Source organism: Vicia villosa, unplaced genomic scaffold, assembly GCF_029867415.1.
Source record: "Vicia villosa cultivar HV-30 ecotype Madison, WI unplaced genomic scaffold, Vvil1.0 ctg.001467F_1_1, whole genome shotgun sequence".
Classification (NCBI taxonomy): domain Eukaryota; kingdom Viridiplantae; phylum Streptophyta; class Magnoliopsida; order Fabales; family Fabaceae; genus Vicia; species Vicia villosa.
This window is the reverse complement of record NW_026705627.1, coordinates 31,350-52,135: the sequence shown is the minus strand read 5'-3', so window position 1 is coordinate 52,135 and position 20,786 is coordinate 31,350. Positions and strand designations below refer to the sequence as shown.

The 20,786-nt window shown below is 33.2% G+C and overlaps 1 protein-coding gene across 1 annotated transcript; it reads right to left on the bottom strand.

The window, feature by feature from the left end:
* Window positions 1-11,474: 11,474 nt before the first annotated feature.
* Window positions 11,475-20,583, bottom strand: LOC131635347 (beta-glucosidase 11-like). The gene is made up of 10 exons (XM_058905966.1): window positions 20,392-20,583; window positions 20,165-20,234; window positions 20,021-20,076; window positions 19,807-19,882; window positions 19,291-19,706; window positions 19,087-19,202; window positions 12,347-12,567; window positions 12,218-12,249; window positions 12,070-12,127; window positions 11,475-11,976 (listed from the first exon to the last, which is right to left on the bottom strand). The coding sequence occupies exons 1-10, from the start codon at window positions 20,506-20,508 to the stop codon at window positions 11,660-11,662; spliced, it is 1,479 nt and encodes a 492-aa protein (XP_058761949.1). The 5' UTR covers window positions 20,509-20,583; the 3' UTR covers window positions 11,475-11,659.
* Window positions 20,584-20,786: the final 203 nt, after the last annotated feature.

Here is a 20,786-nt window from a genome sequence, read left to right as displayed (position 1 = left end):
CAATAAGGATATGAAATTCATTAAATGCTACATAAGCTTATCCTCTCAATAATGCAGTGTCTAGCACTTTCTCAATTACACCATAAGAAAAGGACGCAAACAAAAATTAATCAAATAATTTTTGGTGCTAGAAGAACTAACAAGTGACTTGTTCTTACCCATATGAACCTTTTTCATGGGATCTCCAATCATAAAGGTTGGGTTCCCGTCAACTATTAGTTTCAATTGGCTAACTCCAATTCCCCTCGATGCGTCACAAATTAGTTTCTTCCCAGCGGTTTTTTCATAGTATTGACCAAGATCATCCTGATCTCATATTTTAGTAGCTACTTTACACAATTTAGGAAGACACATATTTTCTCCCATTAATAAATATTGACTAAGACGTCTCTAAGTCAATCAATCGCATATACTTACTCAAGTTTATAAAAGTATTCTGATTTCCACAATAGATTTTTACAGGTCTGCTTATATGATCATTAAGCGACATCACTATCAATAATAATAAATATATTCCATTATTTAAATAATTATTTTACAGGTCTTCTTTCGAGCAACAACTTGTCATCAGATTAAAAAAAAAATCTATATATTTATTTTTATTGAAATAATATTTAATTATCATTGTATTAATTTAATACAGTAATCCATCAACTCAAAATAATATTGTAATTCACATTCTCTTTTTATATATTTTATGTCACCATAAAATATTTTCACATTCCTCATTAAATAAATAAAACACTAACCTTTCAATATATAATTTTCTTTTTTTCACTCACGCTAAAAACGATCATTAGTCAACTTTTATTTTTGACCAGTCAAACCACAAGTATACTCCTTAATTACACATTAACTCAATAAAAATAAAAAATAAATTACACACTAATTCAATAAAAAGTGAACAATTAAATTCATATAAATATATTTATTCTCATATAATCAACTTTATTAAGCAATATCATATTATGCTAAAATAATGACAAATATCATATATAATAATTTATGATATCTCAAATATTTGATGGTTCTATCAAATATAAATAATCTCATTTCTATTTCACTTGATCTCTCATCAAATCATGTGCATCTAAAACTACTTCATGATTTTTAGTAAAATATACTATTTTAAAACTAAATAAAATATTCTAAATATTACTATTCATACATATACACATATATTAAATTAAAACCTCATAATATAACTATTATATGCATGCCCCCACAATAAAAATATACTTTGGCAAATTAAAAAAATATTAATCTATTTTATTCTCACAAAAATTTATGTTATAACAAAAATATTTCAATAATACACTATTAATAGAAAAAACATTTTATAAGTAACATTATATATGCTTGATTTTCAAGATCATTAACGTGTGCGTTAAGAATAATTTAATATAACAATTTTCTCAAATATCTCAACATCAGCATCAAAAAAAGAAAATTCAATATTATACATGTCAATTATTTCTCTTCTATCAAAGAGTTTATTTTAGTTTTCATTAATTTCAATATAACTATATCATAAAACCAAAGATTAACTATAAAGAGAGAAAAAACTAGTGGACACGTTTTATTTTGATTAAAGTTATTAACAAATTTAATAATTATATAAATGCCGATTAATATTGACCACTAATCATTATTATATAAAAAAAATCAGTTACTTCTATTATAACAAAACTTAAATCTAATAAAAGCCATAAAACATAAGAAACGTATTAAATTTACACAATTAAATTTACTACCACAATTAAATACACCCATTTCTTATACCATAATATGTAGAGAAATATTTTGTCAACAAAATTGATATTAATAATATACCAATAATAATGATATCAATTGAATTGGTTTTGCTTATATAATAATTATTTATATAATAATTATGATTGAATATCAATGTTAACGTATTTTATAAGTTGAAAAAAATAACGTTAAGGAAAAATAATCCAAACGAAAACAAAAAGAAAAGGTCATTATCATTATATAATATATAGTAAAAATTTCTAATTAGTATTTTATTTTTGAGATCTTTTCATGTCTAGAAATTAAAGAGATTTCCCACAATATCATTTTACATGTTAATAATCATCACCTTTAAATATTCTCAATCTCTTAGTAAGTGAATATCATCAATGATTTAGTGAACCATACATGAGTTTTATTTTTCATTAAAAAATATAAAACATAAAAAATTAATATTCTTACCGTTTGCAATACTAGTTATCAACTACAACAAAACTTTTAAAATTACAATCATAGACTTCAATCAATAGCAAAATATTTAAAAATAAATAATTAATATATAAGTTAGAAAGGACAAAACCTGAAATGGTGGGACATTGATGTTACATCTCTAAATGTTTTCAAGTTTTTGGCGATAGAATAAATCCTTAAGATTGTTGTAGAAATTTGACCACCACTATAACTCGATCATCTCTTCTCAGAATAAGAACCATTGAACATGCAAAATAATAAACCATTACATAAACCTGAGGCGTGTAAATACACTGTCCTTAAGGATTTATCCGCCTCATAAGCGCAAATCCCCCAGGATTCAACAGGTTCTCAATGAGATTCTGAGGCAACAGAACAACAAGAAATCATCTTGTAAATAGCTGGAAGATGTGATCTGAAGAAAAGAAATATCTGCAATTCACTTTATTTGTTTCCTTTTTTTTCTTGTCCAAAAGAAGAATAGACGTTTATATAAGAAAGAGAAAAAAAATATATTTAATGACTTTGACTAAGTCAAGTCATTATTATAATAAAATAATCATTAATCAAATTAAATATTATTATAAATCATAAATAAATTAAATAATAACAGTAATTTTCTTTAAAAATATTTGTCACTTAAAAATTAAAAGTAAACTTATTTAAAACTTTTTAAATATAATTAAAATTTACAACAATTTCCACCTCTAAAATTTTATAGGTTCATAATTCACATACAAGCCCTTGATATAACTTACAACTCTCATAACATTTCTGTTCACCGGTCATTTTGCAACATCAATAATCTTCATAATTTTTTCGGTATCATTCTTGAGAGTGTCCATCAGAGTTGGGGTTGATTTATGAGATCGTAGAGTTATTTTTCAGCTCAAAGAAAAACAATTAAGATAAGGACTTTCTAATGAAATTTTAAACTAGACTCGGGTTAAGAGTTGGATAAATATCTATGTGGTGCTTTATGGCAGACTGAAATATCTGGATTATGTAGTTTAAGAGCATGCATATTCTTGCATATAACACTTTGTGGTCATTGATGTTGTTGTTGTTCTCAATCTTGAACTAATCGCGTTATGCACACTCTGTTTTATGTTATAGTTTCGATATTAAAGACTTGGAGCTCGTTTGGCCCAACTTTTTTAAGTATTAAAAGTTACTTTTTTTAAACTTTAAAATTATTTTTACTTTAAAAAAGTTGTTTCGGAATATATATATATATATATATATATATATATATATATATATATATATATATATATATATATATATATATATATATATATATGAGACATGATCAAATGACACCAATGTATCAAATTTAGTAACTTGACACCTCTGATAACTCTTTACCACATATCTTTATAACAAAATTCACCATTAGATTGTAAATTATTATAATATAAATCATGTGTATAGAATTTAACATCAATTGCAGATCGTTTGATATGTGTACGAGATGCATAAAAACTAACATCTTACAAAACTTCAACAAAACCGTTAATATTGATCATTCTCTTTAACATATCAAATGATTTCCGATTGATGTTAATTTTTTTATACATGATATATATGATGTTAGATTTTAATTCAACTGTGAATTTTGTTATATGGATATGCAGTAAAAAGTTATCGGAGGTGTCAATTTATTAAGTTTGACATTTTGGTGCCATTTGATTCTGACCTCATATATATATATATATATATATATATATATATATATATATATATATATATATATATATATATATATATATATATATAATGCGTATTGATTAATTGTTGTATTAACATATATAATTTAGTGTATAGTATAAGAAATTAATAATATTATTATTGAATATTATTATACAATAAAAAAAGATATAATATACAAAATGAATAAAAGTTAAAAAATACGAGTATCTACAACAAAATTATAATGTAAACAAAAGAAGAAGAAAAAAAAGGAATAAATAAAATATAACTCTAGATGTTATGAACCATAGAAAAAATTGAAAAAGTTATACTCTATTGTACTAGTGCCATTTTTTAAAGAAAAGTGTTTTGGATTCGAACCGCGACCACATGTTTTAAGCTCCGAAAAAGTTGGTTTCAACTCCTTTTCTACAAGCTCCTTTTATTCAATTTTTGGTCTTTAAAAAAAAGCTACTTTTTTTCACAAGAGCTTTATAAAAAATGTGTTTAGCCCTCCATCTTCTTATAAGAAGAAGAAAAGTAGATAAAAAGTTGAGCCAAACAGTCTCTTGGTGGATGTTACCTTTTTTTTAACACTGGTTTATTTAAATTAGTGCTTGATGAATTGGCCAGCCCCTTTCAACATCAACTAATTGTGAGATTTTTTTGGTTTGACATGTTTCTACAGAAAATTGGTCCAAAGATATTCTAGTATAGCATCACCACTCATTCAACTACTCAAGAAGGACGCATTTGAATGGAGTACGGAAGAAAATGCAACTTTTGAGGCCTTGAAGCGTGCAATTTCGGAAGCTCCTGTATTGGCATTACCTAAGTTCTTAGAGAGATTTATCTTGGAGACTGATGCATCCGGTGCATGAATGGGTGTTGTACTGATTCAAAATGCACATCCCACCTCTTATTATAGCAAGCAATCTTGCCCTAGAGTGTTGAGAGCATCCACATATGTGCGAGATTTGTGTGCCATTACGTCCGCTATTAAGAAATGAAGAACTTATATATTAGGAAGAACATTTACAATTCACACAGATCTAAGGAGTTTGAGGAAACTTATGACACAGGTTATACAACCTCCGTAGCAGAAGTTTTATTTGACGAAACTTTTAAGGTATTCTTACGAGATTGTGTACAAGCCTGGTGCTCAAAACAAAGTTGCAGACGCTCTTTCTCGTGGTCATTGTCTAGCCCTTTCCATCCCTTATTTTGAATTCATCACAAAGCTTAAGCACCAACAGGTTCGTGATGAGACTATCCAACAGCTGCTTCACAACATCCAAACCAATTATAACAACCTCAAGGATTTCCAAGTGTCTGATGGCTTGGTTTTCCACAAGGGAAAGCTCTTTATACCTCATGGTTCTCCTTTCAAACAACTGCTTTTGGAGGAATTCTATGTGTCACCGATGTTGGTGCACAATGAATAAAGATGGTGACAAAGAGAATAATCGAATAATGGCGCAAAAGAGATGAGAGAATAAATGTTGTATTCTACTTGCGTTGTTAATAAATGATAGCTACTACAAGGCTATTTATAAAAAGGAATCTTGCCACATAAGCCCTAAAACAGTAAACTTAGTGAACAAGTCTAAGGTACAAACAGTACTGCAGAGTACTAAAGTACCCTTACTACTAAACAGCTAAGCTAATGGGACCCAGACAGCATCTTCTGGTCAACGACATCTTCTGAGTAACCATCAGAAGATCAGCCCACATCACAACTTCTGAATATTGAATTACTCTTCAATACCATCCCTTAATTCATATTCTTCACTCAGAAGTTGATAACGCCAATTCCATCCCTCAAGAGCAGAAATTGATCCGTCTTGATTGCCTTCGTCAGAACATCAGCCATCTGCTTCTGGGTGCTACAGTGCACAACTTCTAATGTTCCATTCTGGACTTGGCTTCTCAAGAAATGATACTTAGTCTCAATATGCTTGCTTCTTCCGTGTAACACCGGATTCTTGGCAAGATTGATTGCAGACTTATTATCAATCATCAGCTTCAGAGGCTTCTTCACCCTAATCTTCAGGTCTTCTAATAGATTCAGAAGCCACACAGCTTGACATGCAGCTACAGCGCCTGCGATGTACTCAGCTTCACAGGTTGATAGAGCAACAACAGGTTGCTTCTTGGAACTCCAAGAGATAGGGCCTCCCAGAAACATGAACAAATATCCAGAAGTACTCCTTCTATCAACTCTGTCTCCACACCAATCAGAATCAGAATAACTCAATAACTCTGATTCTTCCTTTCTCCCAGAAGGAAACAATATGCCATATTTCAGAGTTCCCTTGACATATCTCAAGACTCTGACAGCAGCTTGGTAATGGGACCACTTAGGTTTACTCATGAACCTACTAACCAATCCAACTGCATAGCATATATCAGGCCTGGTATTACACAAATACCTTAGAGAACCAACCAGCTGTTTGAATACTGTAGCATCAACATCTTCACCATCAGAATCAGAGTCCAACTTCTGATTCACTTCTGACGGTGTAACAGCAGCTTTGCAATTCTCCAACTTGAATTTCTTCAGAAGTTCTAACTCATACTTCAACTGATGCAGAATGATACCATCTTCTGAGTACAGAATTTCCATCCCTAGAAAATATGACATTTTCCCAAGGTCTGTAATCTCAAACTCATTCATCAGCACCTTCTTGAACTTCATCAGATCTTCTGGACAACTCCCCGTAAGCAATATGTCATCAACATACAGACACAACAGAATCATATTGCTTCCAGAATGTTGCACATAAACTCCATATTCCATCTCACACTTCTGAAACCCTTGCTTCTTGAAAAATGAATCAATCTTCAAATTCCAAGCTCTGGGCGCTTGCTTCAATCCATACAGAGCTTTGTGTAATTTGTACACCATCCCTTCCTTATTCTTTTTCACAAAGCCAGGGGGTTGTGACACGTATACCTCCTCTTGTAATGGACCATTCAGAAATGCAGACTTTACATCCAGATGCATCAAGGACCAACCTCTGTTCGCAGCTAACGCAATCACCAGTCTGATTGTTTCATGTCTAGCTACAGGAGCAAACACCTCAAAGTAATCTAGTCCAGGTTTCTGAAGAAAACCTCTAGCCACTAGCCTTGCTCTGTGTTTACCAACTGATCCATCTGGTTTCAGCTTTACTTTGAAAACCCATCTGACGCTGATGGCTTTCTTCTTCTTTGGAAGTTATGTCAGCTTCCACGTTTTGTTTCTTTCTATAGCCTCAAGTTCTTCTTTCATGGCATTCAACCAGACCTTCTTCTTGAGCGCTTCTTCTATACTCACTGGTTCAGAATCTACTAACATGGCGCACTGAATGACCTCTCCTTCTGAGTCAACTTCTGTGTCTTGCAACATGTCAAAATCTTCAAACCTTCTTGGTATAGTTCTGACTCTTTGTGGTCGCTGAGCTACTTCAGAGTCAGCTACTCCTGAGTCAGCTACTCCTGAGTCACCACCTTCATGATCATCTCCAGAAGCTTGTCCTCCAGACCCTATGTCTTCAGAGTTTTCCCTTCCAGAATTATGACTACCACCAGAATCTGGATCATCATCAGAATCTGGATCAGAATCAGATTCTCCTTCCGACTCATCTTCAGAAGATACTTCATCTTCTGACTCGTCTTCAGAAGATACTTCATCTTCTGACTCTAACTTTTCTTCAAAAGTTATCTCTACATCAGAAGTTGGTTGAGACTTTCTCCAATCCCAAACTTCTGATTCCTTCACAATGACGTCTCTGCTGACTTCAACTTTGTTAGTCTCTGGACAATAGAGCTTGTATGCACCTGTACTGTGGTACCCCACCAATAACATCACTTTGCTTCTATCATCCAGCTTCTTCCTTCTAGCTTCTGGAACGTGTTTGTAACACACAGAACCAAAAACCTTCAGATGACTAACACTTTGCTTCTCTTTAGTCCACTTCTCTAAAGGAACAATTTCCTTCAGCCTCTTCGTTGGACACCTGTTGAGCACATATGCTGCAGTAGCAACAGCTTCTCCCCATAGATTATGAGGAAGCTTCTTCTCTTTAAGCATACTTCTCGTCATATCAAGCAAAGTACGGTTTCTACGTTCAGCAAGACCATTGTGTTGAGGAGTATAAGGAGCAGTAACTTCATGCTCAATTCCATTATCATCACAGAACTTCTGGAATTCTGTAGAGTTATACTCGCCTCCACCATCCGTTCTGAGAATCTTTATCTTCTGACCACTCTGCTTCTCAGCCTTCACCTTGAACTTCTGGAATTCTGTAAACACCTCATTCTTAAACTTAATGAGAGTTACCCACGTCATTCTTGTGAACTCATCCACAAAAGACACAAAATACCTATTTCCTCCAAGTGAAGGTTCTGGAAATGGTCCACACACATCAGAGTGCACTACTCCCAGAGCATGCTTTGCTCTTGGAGCAACTTCTGATACAAATGGCAATCTGGGTTGTTTGCCTTTCATGCATACCTCACATGACTTCTCAGGCTTTACAATCTTAGGAATGCCACGTACGAGCTTCTTAGAACTTAGATGCCCCAGACTTCTATAGTTCAAGTGCCCCAACCTCTTGTGCCACAGCTTACTATCACCTTTTGAGCCTTCAGCACTCAGACACTCTGTTTCAGCTGTTTCTACATTCACCTTGAATGTTCTGTTGCTTCCCTGTTCAGATTGCATAATCAACTTCTGATTGGAATCATACAACTTCAAGAGGTTGTTCTTCATAACAACTGAGAAACCTTTCTCAATGAGCTGACCCACACTCATCAGATTGCTTCTGATTCCAGGAACATACCAAACATCCTTGATCAGAACAGTCTTTCCATTCTTCACTTTGACTTTGACATTTCCCATACCTTCTGCATATAGGTACTTATCATCAGCACATCTGATCTTTGTCCTCCTTTCAGAGTCAAAATCTATCAGCCATTGTTTGTTTCCAGTCAAGTGATTTGAACACTCAGTGTCCATATACCACCATTCTGACGAACATCTATTGTCCGACTCTGAAGCCATCAATAGCACAGGTTCATCATCTGATCCTCCTCTGGCTATATTTGCTTCTTCTGATCTCCTTCCTTTGTTTGTCAAACAGTCTCTAGCAAAATGGCCAAACTGTTTGCAACAGTAACATTGAACTTTCTTCTTATCCTTTACCTTCTGATATCTCTTCTCATCAGAAGTTGAGGCTTCCTTCTGGAATCTATCACCACGTCTATGCTTCTGGTCCTTCTTGACAAAAGAAGCCTTCAGAGCTTGCTCAACTTCTCTCTCAGAAGTTCTCTCAGTCAGACGCAACTCTTGTGCTTCTAAACTGCTTTGCAACTCTTCTATTCTCATGGTTTCCAGATCTTTAGAATGTTCAATGGATACAACAATATAATCAAATTGAGGAGTAAGTGACCTTAATATCTTCTCTATGATTACTTGTTCAGAAAGAGTTTCTCCACAAGCCTTCATCTCATTAGTGATCACAATCACTCTAGAGATATACTCAGAGACTTTCTCATTGTTCTTCATGTTGAGATTCTCATATTGCTTTCTCAGGGATTGAAGCTTCACCTTCTTCACTGATACGTCACCACCGTAACATCTGACCAGTATATCCCACGCCTCCTTTGACGTCATAGAATCAGCAATCTTCTCAAACACATTCACATCCATACACTGATGGATGAAGAACAACGCCTTTTGGTCTCTCTTCTTCGTCTCTCTCTGCGCTTCTCTTTGTTCTTCCGTTGCATCCGCTGCAACCGGAATATATCCTCCAGTGACAAGATCTAGAACATCTTGAGCACCAAATAATACACGCATTTGAATCATCCATCTATTCCAGTTTTTACCATCAAGAACTGGAAGTTTGGTATTCAAGTTGCTACCACTCATCTTTAAACTTGTGCAGACAAAAAACAGATTTCACTCACACTCACACAGTGTTTCCCAACCCACAAACAATCAAGAAAAATGTGATTCAACACAACTTTGTTTCCCAGAAACAAAATCAATCACACAAACTCACGTTCACTCGTGTTTCCCTGTGTTTGGAACCGGAGCTCTAGATACCAATTGTTGGTGCACAATGAATAAAGATGGTGACAAAGAGAATAATCGAATAATGGCGCAAAAGAGATGAGAGAATAAATGTTGTATTCTACTTGCGTTGTTAATAAATGATAGCTACTACAAGGCTATTTATAAAAAGGAATCTTGCCACATAAGCCCTAAAACAGTAAACTTAGTGAACAAGTCTAAGGTACAAACAGTAAACTTAGTGAACAAGTCTAAGGTACAAACAGTACTGCAGAATACTAAAGTACCCTTACTACTAAACAGCTAAGCTAATGGGACCCAGACAGCATCTTCTGGTCAACGACATCTTCTGAGTAACCATCAGAAGATCAGCCCACATCACAACTTCTGAATATTGAATTACTCTTCAATAACCGATTGGGGGCACAACAGAATCCATCGCATATTAGGACGGTTGCAGGAAAATGTATTCTGGGAAGGTATGCGTAGGGATGTAAATGGGTTCATGCGTGTGTGACTGTGTGTGACTTGTCAGCAGATGAAACCTGTAAATCACGTTCCTTATGGTTTACTCCAACCATTAGCAATTCTAGATAAAGTGTGGGAATACATCTTGTTGGATTTTATAGTAGGTCTCCCTTCATTCCAAAATCATAAGGTAATCCTAGTGGTGGACCGACTATCTAAGGCTGCTCACTTTGGTATGTTACATACGCAATTCACAGCTTCAAAGGTTGCACTTTGGTATGTTACATACGCAATTCACAGCTTCAAAGGTTGCACTTTGGTATGTTACATACGCAATTCACAGCTTCAAAGGTTGCTGAACTCTTCACGGGATGCCGAGGAGTATGGTCTCCAACAAGGATCTCATATATTTTTTGGCACGAATTGTTTCACCTAAGTGGTACAAAGTTGAGGATGTCGACAGACTATCACCCACAAAGTGATGGCCAAACTGAAGTTGTTAATAAAGTGATGCAACAATATCTCAGATGCTTTGAACACAACAAACCAAGTCACTGAGTCCAGTTCCTACATTGGGCGGAATGTCACTATAATACTGCAGCGCATAGCTTCATTGGGATTTCTCCTTTTCAGGTGGTTTATGGTTGAGAGCTCCTAAATTGCAGGATTATATGGCTGGAAACACTAACATACAAGCTTTCGAAGAATCTCTCTTGTGACATAACTAAAGTGCTACAAGAATTAAAGAGGAAACTTGCTAAAGCCCAAGAGACCATGAAAGCAGCTGCTAACAGGAACCGAATTTCCCATCGGCAAAACTCAGTAGAGGGTCGAAGAATTCGTAAGCTATCTAAGAGGTTCTATGAACCCTTTAAGATAATCAAGGCCATTAAAGAAGTAGCTTTTCAGTTGGAACTTCCTTCCACTAGTAAAATACATCCGGTCTTTAACGTATCACAACTGAAATTATGCACAAGAACTTCCTTCCACTCATACAATATATGATGTGATAACTTGGACAACTAGATTTAACCAAAACATGCTCACATGATTGAGAAAGAATTCTATTAAAATTTTCATCATATAATAGGACCAGTACATACATAATATTGTGTGGATACAATTTCCTATCTTTCATATTCGGCATCACGAACCACAACCTTTTTATTCATTCATTCACGTGATAGAACAAAACAATGAGATTATTTGGCATTATAACAAAGATGCATCACTCCCAATTTCCATAATAATCTTTGAGTCCATAGGTTTATTTTTCAGAAAACTTGAGTACCATTTAGCAGAGAGTTTAGGTTGTCTCTTCAAGTTTGGATCTTTCAAATCTATGTAGTAAAGGCCTAAACTTACTTCATATCCAGTAAGTATTTCAAACACATCCATAAAGGACCAAACAAAATAGCCTTTTATATTTGATCCACTCCTTATTGCTGTAGCTATGCTCCCAATGTATTTATTCAAGTACTCTATCCTAGAAAAATCATTCAATGATGAATTATGAGGTGTTTTGTGGCCTGCAATAAAAAGAGTTGCATGTCATACAAATAAATCAATATTTGAAAGAACAGAATGGAATGATCATGATGTATATTGGAAAATTGTCATACCATTTTCATGTATATAAATTGGAATACTTCCATAGTCATTCTTCAAGGAATCTAGCGCCTGTTGAAAATTCCAGGTTGTAATTAAAAACTAAACCAATCATAAACAAATGAAAAGAGAATGAAGATCTCGTTACAAAAATTATGTTACCGTGTCTATAAATGTATCATTTTCAGGAAGCACTACAATAAGAAACAACATTTATAAGTAATTTGTTAAAGCTCCATATAGAATTGGTTATGTAGTTAGAAAATATAAAAAAAACAACTTATAACATACTTGTAATTTCTACTGCCATATCTTGCATGAAATCTCTATCCTCCATGTTCAGGCTTTCGGAGTAGTTGTTAACAGAAAATGTGTTGTAAAAGTTTATTCCAATGAAATCAAATGAGTTTTTGACCAGATTTGATTCTTTTTTAGTGAAGGAAGGAAGCCTTGAGCCAACATTCCTTTTCATTATATCAGGATAATCACCAAATGTTAATGGATTTAGTATCCTGCAAAAAATAAATTAGAAATTAATGTAACTGTAACAATAATTGTATTGTGAGCGGATTTTTGGACACAAGATTTGTAAGACATTGTGCTATAGTTTTACTATTCGAATCATCGAAACAATGTATGAGAAGAAGATATCGTATTCGCATGACACCGGTTTTTGGGATGCTCTACTAGGATTTGAAAGAAAATCTAATCGGCATGAACTCCTCCTATGGTCGTCTATTATTATTATTCCTTGAACGACTCCTATATCTCCATCCCAACCCCAAACACCAAATAATTCCTTGCACAAGATTTTCAAAATGCATATGACATATCGATATTTAATTTTTTCAATTGTCTAAAAGGTAATGATCTCTCAATCAAGATATATGAAGAGGCTTACAAAGCAGGACTCGAACGCTGTAGGAATAATTTACATGGGAGATAGATCAATAGTAAAGGTAACGTGCCACTGAAGGCATTAGAATTACGGGACAAACTCATAAAATTATAGAGCCCAATTACTAATTAGAGTTTAACTCCTTTGTGACGTGGATATTTTGAATTTTCATTCAAATTAAGGGAAGATCTTGACAAAATTTAAAGTGTAGGGACATGGAATATTAATCCCTCACTCATGCGTTTGTCTACGTGGACGCCAGATTTTAGGCCTTACAATTTGAAGATTACACATGCTTAAGTGTGGTTGCGGATGAATGGTTTTCCATTAGAATAATGGGAAACAACTACTTTATTTGCAATTACTTCTGGTGTTGGCTCTCCTTTATTGATTGATGAGCTTGCAAAGAACTTTGGGGCATTTTGTTCGTGTGAAAATAGGCCTTAACAAGTCATATACTTTGCATATGATCGTATTTTTGGTGAAACAAGAGAGTTATGCATTTTTTGTTGAACTGGGATACGAGAGTTTACCTATTTTTGTGATCATTTTGTGTGTGTGTGTGTGTGTTGGTCGCACTAGTGACAAATGTTTAAAAATGAAAGGCAAGAGTGTTGAGAAGCCATTAATTAAAGAATATACAAGATACACACTTAAAAATTCCAAAAAGACTATACCATTTAACTACAATGTGAAGGACGTATAGAATAATAAGTTTATAAATGTCATAGTGAATAACACATTGAATGATGACTCTGTAGATTTGAAAAATAAAATAAATCATACTCTTGAGAATGAGATAGAGAATGATAACTTTGTTATGGTCATTCATCGAGAGAATAAGGTTAATGCTAATGAGGAACATTGACCAGAAACAAGCTCTTTGAATGAAGAAGATATAGTATTAAAGTCTGCTAATGATTTGAATAAAAATTTAGTGATTGAGAAAAAAGATAGATAACGATACAAGGAAGCAACCTGATCCTGATATCGTGGTTATGAAAAGTAGTGGTGGAAGTCGGTGAGAGATCCCTGTGATGATTTGTATTTGGAGAAGAATAATGACATATGAGGTGATGAATACAATCCTCCTAAATCACATCTTGAAGAATTTACTATGATATAAAAATGGTAGGGGAAAGGATAATCTTACTCAACGTATAATGAAAATTAACACCTGGGCCATGTTGGGTAAATACAACTCCACTCAATAAAAGTCATTTATTGAAATGCTAGAGGGGTAGGAAACCTTGATACTAGGTTGACTATTAAAAATATTTGTGATCAACAAAAGCTTGACTTGCTTTTGATTGTTGAATCAATGATTCTTTAGCCTCATTTCCTTTCTGAGTGTCTTAAACAAATCAAACTTAAGACAATTGAATAAAATTTTAAACAGAATCATAATTCAAATATACGAGCTTTTTGTGTAATACATATGAATCTCACTGTGTTGAATTTATTTGAACAACATGTAACTTTTTCTATAAAATTAGATATAACTAAATTCTTTATTGCAACTTTATATGAAAGTAACTCTCATGTGAATCGAAGACACTTATGGAATAAACTTACCAATCTTGAATAGGCCAATCCCAACCCTTGGTGCATGCTACATAATTTTAATGCAGTTATTGGTTCCCATGAGAAAATTTGTAGATTCTCTCCAAACAAAACTCTACTAATGAATTTCTTAGTTGAACAAAACAAAATGAGCTTATGCATCTTGACACTAATGATAGCTATTAAACTTGGACCAATGGGATGAAATGTGATGCTTACTCTTATGTTAGGCTTGACATGGCCATTTGTAATCAGAATTGACTAGATAATTAGAACATGGTCAATCGCTCCAATTTTACCAAGAATTATTCTGACCATTATCCTATTCTTCTCCATTGTGACAAAGGTAGGTTTGGTTCAGCTAGGAAATTAAAATTTATGAAGGTTTGGACTCTAGATGATAGATGCAGATAATGGATTACTGATAATTGGAAAACTAGTGTGCTTGGTTGCTCTATATTTGTTTTATCTGCTAAGTTGATAAATCTTAAAGATAATATTAAGAAATGGAACAAGGAAATAATTGGCAATATTCATCTTAAAGTTACTCAAGATATTGATAAAGTTAACAGGATACAAAGTTTGGTTTATGGTGCAAGTTACAATGATAATCTTGAATTGGAGGAAAAAAATGCTTAACTTTTATTAAATAAGGCATTATATATGCAAAACTATTTTTTTAGAAACAAGGTAAGGAATAAGTGGTTTAAGGATGGAGATATGATTACAAAGTTTTTTCACAACACAATCAAATTGAGATATGTTAATAACAAAATCACTATAATGAAGTATGACACGATTTTTTTAAAGGTTGACATTAAATTAAATAATCATGTTTAAATTCTATAAAAAATTGTTTATCTCAGAAAACAATTGCATTTATACTGATTTGGTGGATAGAATTATCCCCCAACTTATAACTCATTCAGATAATGGATATTTCACTAGATTGCCTTAGCCGGAGGAAATTAAGATTGGAGTACATAAAATGGATGATAATTCTACTCCATACCTTGATGGATATAGGGATGTTTTTTCCAAGTCAATTGGGATATAGTAGGGACTAATGTGATCAATTCAGTGTATCAATTATTTGAACAAGGTTGGATCCTTCCTAATCTCAATTCAATTCGTGTGACTTTGATACCTAAACAACATGGAGTAGATTCTATAAGGAAGTATATACCTCTTGCGCTTGCGAATTTTCAATTCAAAATCATCATTAAGATCAATGTAGATATATTAACCATCTTAACTCCTAAAGTTGTTTCATAACACCAAATAAGCTTTATTGGGGGTAAGATATATTTATAAGTGCATTGAGATTACTTCGGAAGCCATTAATATGTTTGACACAAAATACTGTCGAGGTTGTATGGCTTTGAAGATAGACAAAAAAAAACCTTTAATACTTTAAATTGGCAAGATCTTATTAAAGTTCTTGTTAAATTTAGTTCTGACTAAAAGTTTTGTGATTGGATACATACCATTTTACACTCAGCTGAATTATCAATGATGATAAATGGAAAACCTGCAAGATTTTTTCTTACTCTAGAGTTGTGAGGCAAGGAGTCCTCTATCTCCCATGCTCTTCTGCATTGCTGAAGAGACACTTAGTATGCAGTTATCTATGTTTGTGAATCTGAGTAAGTTGGCATGCATATATCAGTTGGCAAGATAATCATTCCCATTAATACTTTTTTTTAGATGACCTTATGATATTTTCAAAGCTACTAGGAAAAAGGCTCAAATCATTAACCATATCCTTCAAGAATATGGTCAGAATTCTGGTCATTATATCAATCCAACTAAATGTAAGCTTTATGGTTTAGGTATTTCTGGATCTAGGCTGAGGGATGTTGCATATATGCTTGGAATCTTGGAGTTTCTATATTCAAAGACAAGCTTAGCACTTATCATCTCCATATCATAACAAATAGAGTATTGGCCGAGCTAGCTACTTGGAAGAGACACCCTTTTTCTATGATGGATAGGGTTTAATAAATTTAGTCGGTCATACAAGACATGTTTGCTGTATAGTCTTAAGATTTATGAATGGCTAATCAATCTTCTTAACAAACTAGATGCTTGCATTAAAAGTTTTGTGTGAACGATTAACATAGACAATAGAAAGCTGATTACTACTTCTTGGAACTTCTTGGAAGTTTATAGGCTCACTTTTATCTAGAGGAGGTCTTAGACTGAGAGATATTAAGGTAATAAATAAAGCTGGTTGTTTATCTATTTGTTGGAATTTGTTGAATACAAATCATCGATGGTCTTATATGCTTATTAGTAGATAATTTAGGCACAAAAAACCGACCATGCATCATATTTATTCTTCAATATGGCCTAACATTAAGTATTCCTGTTCATTTCTAGAGGAACATAGTAGACGACGGGTTGATAATGGAAAGAGTGTTGTTTTATGGGCTACCAATTGACTGGGATAAAAAATTAAAGATTTACACCTAGTATTATCAATGGATATTTAATTTATGCAAATTATTAAGGTAAATTCAATTATCCTAGATATCAATTGGAATTATACATTTTGCCTCTTTAAATTGTTGAATACATTTTGAAGATTAATTTGTCATTTGATACTATTACTGATGATAAACTCATCTAGACAAAATCTGAAAATGATGATCTATCTTTTAAAGATGTCTACAATTGTATCAGGTGTAATCACATGGAGCATTCTTGGACAAAATTCATTTGGCATCCCTACATACCACCTTTCAAGTCATTAGTGACTTGAAAGCTAATGCATAATGTTATTGCAACAAAAGACAACCTGGTTTGAAGGGGAATGTGTATGGTTTCAAGATGCTCTCTCTTCAATCATGATGTGGAAACTGCATACCACTTATTTCTTTGATGAAAATACACTTTACTTTTCTGACATTAGATGGAGATATTGTTTGGCATGAACATTGATTTAACTAGTTACAAAAGGTTATTCAAACTTGCTAACAGAAGTTGGAGCTCACAAATTCAAAATCTGATCACGACTCTCATTATAATGACTCTTTGAAAAATTAGGCACAAAAAAAATGATATCTTGTTTCAAAATAACAACATTGACTTTGATAGAGACATTCTTTATGTTAAACAATTACTCTATATGACATATACTTATTTCAAAGGCCGCATGTACTCTTCAATTCAAAGTTTTTATTTATCAAATGATTTGACATCAAATGTCGACCTCCTCCCACACTTAGAATCATATAAGTCAATTGGTGTTTTCCTAGTCATAATTGGTTAAAATGCACCACAGATGGAGTTTCAAGAGAAAATCCCAAAATATCAACTTATGGTGTCATATTTAGAGATAATTTAGGAACATTTGTGGGAGCTTTCGCAACTAATATTGGAGTTTGTACCCCCTTTCAAGCTGAATTGCATGAAATCATGTTTGCTATCGAATATGCTAACACAAAGAATTGAATTTTTTTTAGCTTGAAACTGACTCATTGATGGTCATTCGTGTATTTTCTAATTTGAATATCATCCCTTGGCATCTTTTAATTAAATGGAAGAATACTTTACACATTATACGCTCCTTTAAATTCAAGATATCTCACATTTTCAGAGAGAGAAACGTACGTGCAGATAGATTAGTCAAAATTTATTTATTGATTATGACACTTGGTGGAATTCACTTCTCAGTTGTGTTTTTGAAAGTTTTTTGAGATAGGTTGGGCGGGCATGTTCAACTATCGTTTTTACTAGATTTTTATAGATTAAGTTTTACATCCACTCGCCCTTTTTGTTTTTCCTTTAATATTCAATAAATTGTCTTTATTAAAAAACAAGAATTATATTGTAATAAAAGTTGGATTTCTATGAAATTACTATTATTTTAGCATTGTTCCGGTTTAGTAAGGCTCAACACACTTTGGTCTATCTCGATAAGGGACCTTTTCGAATACCTAAGTTAAGAACCGTTAAATTCATGTAATCGGCCTCATGACGTCCCATGTAAGATTTACACTTCCTAACGAGATAGAAAGACCGAGGAGAAAGGACCATGGTATAACCCTACTCCAACAACGTAAAAGATCGATATCGATAAGGAAATAAGGGTGTGTCGGATTAGAGTATCAATAGATATAGTGACGTCATCCTTTTTGACGTCAGGCCATCGAAGACGTCAGTAGTTATCCAAAAGAAAGTTCTAGTATTATGAAACCTAAAATAGACCTCTTCTAGAAGGATATCAAATCATAATAGCTAAACAAGGCAAAACTGTGAGATCATTTCCTAAAGGATCCTTTCACATCCCCTCTTACATCTGTCTAAAGCAAAGGTTATAAGTCCAAAATATCTATGGAACTCTACTAGAAAACATAACAAAGACATCACATCAAGTTACACACTATTATATTCCTAAGTCAAGACCTTTGACAAAATTCACCAACTGATCTCAGTTCACACCCTTTATTTGTGAAGAGGATATACTTGCCGGATTAGGTATATGATTGATGCATGTAGGTATATCATAAACTGTTGTATACAAACATTGAAGAAAAAGACATTTGATATATAAATCATTACTTACCACCCGTTCCAAAAGTCTCTGGCCCTTTGAGTGGCAATAATGTCTCCACTAGTATTTGTGAGTGGAACAAACCCAATAGTAAGAATATTCAACCCAATAAACCCATGTTGTACTCCCTGCACTTACAAAAATAATTTTTATAAACATAATATCATCATACATATCCATCATATATGATTATGACAAGTTCTTGATAAATTTTACCTTATATTTCTTGTTATACAAGCTTGCAGCCGAAGCATGTGCTAACAACATATGATGTGCTGCTAAATACGGCTCAGTTGAAGAATTTCCTCTTGAGCAGTTAGCTATAGAGAAAGGAGAACACCTCTGAGGTGGTACTGTTCCAACACCATAGCCAAACATTGCAAACACATTAACCTCATTCACTGTGGTCCAATACTTAACTCTATCACCAAATTCTCTGAAGCACACATCCGCATATGCTGTGAAATCATACACAATTTTTTTACTAATCCATCCTTCGTATTCGTCTTCAAGTGTTTGTGGGAGATCCCAATGGTGCAATGTAACATGTGGTTGGATCCCATGGCTTATCAGTTCATTGATGAGGTTGTTGTAATATTGAAGTCCTTTGGGATTGATTGGTCCCCTTCCATCTGGTTAGAAAAAAAATTAAAATAACATTAATAATCTCTAGACATTCTTTAATTAATTAATAATCTCTTTAACATCACTTTAATTAGTGAGTTTAATTACCTGGAATAAGTCTTGACCATGAAATTGAAAATCTATAGGCATCTAAACCTGTATTAGCCATGAGTTGCACATCTTCCTGCAGAAAAATCAAGATCTTGTATTTTCTTATAGCAATTTTTAAATGAAGATAAATAAAAATTAATGCGATACACATTCTGTCGTATTGATGTGTATGTATATTATATTCTATAGTCTATAGTCTATAGTCACGGACCTTATATTTGTGATATCCATCACATGCAACATCTCCATCACCTTTGTACATATTTGCTGACAATATAGATATTAATTAAGAAATGAAATACTATATATTAAAAATGAAGTATATGTTAGTGAAATTAAAGGACAATATACATACCATTTCCAGCATGGGAAAAAGTATCCCATATACTTTGTTTCCTACCATCTTCACTTGCCGCACCTTCAACCTTTTAATCATAAGAGTTCAGAAATTATATAATTATATATCACAACACATTTATTATTATTTCTCAAAAGCTAAAGTAGCTTTTTTATATTATAATGAGAATCCTTTTTTTTCTTTAATTATTTTTAAAAACCAGAAGAAGATAGAGAAGAAGAAACCTGGTAAGCAGAGGTTGATGCACCAAAGACAAAGTCAGAAGGGAAATCATCTCTGCTCAAGCTGTAAGCACCAGGAAGGAGGAGAACTACTACTAACACTGTCAAAGAAAAAGACATATTGGGTTTTGCTTCTGTTTTCTTTAGTAAGTCAAGTTTATATCTATTTCATTTCTATATAGTGAGCGTATATGAATTTGTTTCTTCTTTTTATCAACAGTGAAGTGGATCATTACTTTATTCAAGAGCTTACTTTACATGGAAGGTTTATTTAATGCCACGTGTTATTTCATTTGATCAACATATGTCTTTTTAATGTCTACTAGCGGCATGCACGCACGGGTACTGGTATAGTACGCGCATTGTTTTTAATATATAATAAAAATGAAATGAAAGAA